Consider the following 2736-nt stretch of genomic DNA (forward strand, 5'->3'; position numbering starts at 1 on the left):
GCACATGAAAAGTGGCCCCCCCCCCTCCCGCGCTGGGGGGGGGGGGGGAGTGTCAATGACGCTCCAGCTACCTGGGAAGCCACTGAGGTCAAGATTGTGTCTCTCTGTCCCTGTATCCTAGAGCTCCTGAAAATGGACCAAAGTCTGCTTGTTCTAGGATCCCCAGCGGATGTCAGCAAGGGCCTGGCCAAACAAGAAGGGCTCCGGAGGCCCAAGGTGCTATGCAGTGACCACAGACCACAGCGTGGCTGTCACTTCTCCTAAGCACTTCTATTAAGTCGTCAGTCATAGCAGGAGGGGCTGTATTTCCCGGCCCTGAGATTTCCCAGCCACCCAGTGAGGAGTGTGAACCCCTCACCTGTCTTTGATGCTCTACCTGAAACTGCACTGATGCCCCAGACAGGCCTGATTTGCACCCCGGCCCGCCCTGCGTAAAAGTTTTGCCTCAACGGTTTTCTTCCCTCCTCCGCCTCTCCTGGCCCTGCCACCTTTCTGCAGTCCCTATCCGTCCCCGATAATGGAAATGGAACTGGACCAGAAGTTCTCCTTCGGCAGGCTTCTCCATCCAGCACTCCCCCTCGCCCGCGCCGAGGCAGAAATGAGGGATTCTCTAGGGCAGACTGAATGCCAAGCCTGGGAAGGCCTCCTCAACCCCAATGGGGCCCAGGGCGCGGGGAGCACGAACTCACCGATGCTGGGCCCCAGCTCCATCAGCACGTCTTCCCGGCGCAGCGTGGCGAGCAGCTCCAGCAGTCGGCCTACCGAGGCGCCGGGGCGTCCCTGCCAGGCGTCCAGCAGGCTGCGGGTGGGGTCGGTGTGCGTCTCCAGCTGCCGGATCTCCAAGTACTCGAAGCCCATCTCCTCGGCCAGCGTGGTCCAGTCGGCCGCCACCTGCGCCCGCACATTCAGGAACAACGACAGGCGGCGCCGCACTCGCATGTTGAGGGCAGCCAGAGGCAGGGAGAACTTGGAGGGGTCAGGGGACGTGGAACCCGAGATGGGGCCTCCTGCAGCCATGGCGGGCCACCCCGGAGGCTCCGCGCTGCCGGGCACCGTCGCCTGCCCAGCGCTTCCTCCTTCCCCTACAGCTCGGGTCCCGCCCCGCCCCGCCGGCTTTCGCTTTCCGAGAAGCACCGCCTCGTCCCACACCCGGGAGCCCGCCCAGATGTACAGAGGCGGGGGCGCCCTGTTCCTGCCCTAAGGGTCTCAGGAGGCGATGGATATGGGAATCAGACCCCGCCTTTGGGGACTTAGGGAGGTGCACCGGACAGCTCTCCAGGGCCTGGTGGCGGGGGGGGAGCAGCAATGGGGGTCGAGGGTAGGGAGATCAGTGAGGGCAGAGGACCGGACGACCCTCCTACGAGGTGCAGGAAACAGGTTTTGCTCTTTGGGATTAGATGGAGTCGCATCCCTTCCACGGGGAATTTAAGGGGTTCATAAGGTCCTGCCCTCGAGAATGGCGAGGGGGCGACGAGGAGGGAGGCACCGGCTCTGGGGAACATATAATCCCGCACACAGGAGTTTGGGGAAGACAAGCTGTGTACACCGAGATGGGTTGCCTCCTGGAGGCTGCGGCATTTGTGACTCAGTCCTCGAAATGGGGGGTGGGTGGGTCAAGACCCTACCCTTCGCGGCTGGAGATCGCAGGGCGTACTGTCCCTTGGTGTTTAGGGGTAATGCAGTATACTTCCCTTGGGAGTCAGTCAAGGCTTAGGGTCTGCGCTTTCGTGTTGGGGATCCAGTCCTGACCTGGGGAACCCCGGTTCATCCATTTACTCAACGGGTATTTACTGATCACCTAACAAGTGTCAAGCAAGTTGCAGACTCTCCGAATACAGGAGCCCTTTCTACCTTGGTGGAGACCCCAGCTTTGCGAGAAGGATGAGAACTAGTCAAATCATCCCAGATGGGTGTAAAATTGGTAAAATAAATAAATAAATAAATAAACACGGGATGTTTTCTCTCCAGTTAGGAGGGCTCGCCTCGGCTCTTTTGCAAAATCCATTCTCCTGCCAGCTCGGAATCCCAAATTCCCAGTCTTTTCGAAGGAGGAGTCCGAAGATAGGGCGTGTAGCACGCGGGCGTATCGGAAGTAAGGTATTTAGGTCCGCCGGTGTGAGTACTGGGAAGTCGCGGACAAGCAGAGCCCATAAAGTCCCGATCTCCGTCTCCAACCCGAACGAGAAGCCGTAGCAGGGTTCCTGGCGGTCTTGCGCTTTGCTTCGCGGTGGGCAGGGGCATGGCTTCGGGGAAAGGGCGTCCTGGTGCGGCGGGGTTTATTTCAACGTAACCAGAGAGCTTTGGGGTCCAGCTCAGTTTTGGTTACGAAAGGTTGCAAAAGACATAAGGGCTTTCGGTGCGTTTCTGGGCGGGGCTTTGGGAAGGCCCACCCCTGGTTGGCCTCGGTAGGCTGCGGTGGGCGGGGCTTGGTGTGAAGAGCGCTTCCGGGCGGTGACTGGGCGGGCCTTCAGGCAGACTCGCCTTCTGGTTGGCTGCGGCGGGAAGTGGGCGGACCTCTGGAGAGACCTCGGCGTCAGCCCCGCAGGGCTGTAGGGTGTTGCGGCCTCCGGGATTGAGGTGTGGTTCTGCGCCTGCGCGGGTGACGGTCTGTTAGCGCCCACAGTCTGCTCCCCGACGGGTGGCAGGTCCGCGATGCCGAACTGCACAGTGAGGAGGCTGCAGGTGGTGCTGGGCCATCTGAAGGGCCGGCCCGGTTCGGGCCCTGCGCCACAGGCC

At 61.2% G+C, this 2736-nt stretch overlaps 2 protein-coding genes across 3 annotated transcripts in view; one reads left to right on the top strand and one right to left on the bottom strand.

Annotated features, from left to right (window-relative positions):
• Window positions 1-1103, bottom strand: part of MYD88 (MYD88 innate immune signal transduction adaptor) — a 3780-nt gene extending 2677 nt beyond the window's left edge. The window contains exon 1 of one of the 2 annotated variants that reach the window (XM_006168951.3): window positions 690-1099. In XM_006168951.3, the coding sequence (XP_006169013.1) occupies window positions 690-1017 (328 nt within the window). In that variant the 5' untranslated portion in view covers window positions 1018-1099. Of the gene's footprint in view, window positions 1-689 lie in introns of both variants that reach the window. The other variant, XM_027768468.1, reaches the window with a different exon arrangement.
• Window positions 1104-2137: 1034 nt separating this feature from the next.
• Window positions 2138-2736, top strand: part of ACAA1 (acetyl-CoA acyltransferase 1) — a gene marked incomplete in the record, with an annotated part of 12326 nt that continues 11727 nt past the window's right edge. Inside the window, 1 exon segment of the mRNA XM_014584347.2 lies at window positions 2138-2736. Coding sequence (XP_014439833.1) covers window positions 2653-2736 — 84 coding nt within the window.

Source organism: Tupaia chinensis, unplaced genomic scaffold (assembly GCF_000334495.1).
Source record: "Tupaia chinensis unplaced genomic scaffold, TupChi_1.0 Scaffold146584_1, whole genome shotgun sequence".
Taxonomy (NCBI): Eukaryota; Metazoa; Chordata; class Mammalia; order Scandentia; family Tupaiidae; genus Tupaia; species Tupaia belangeri.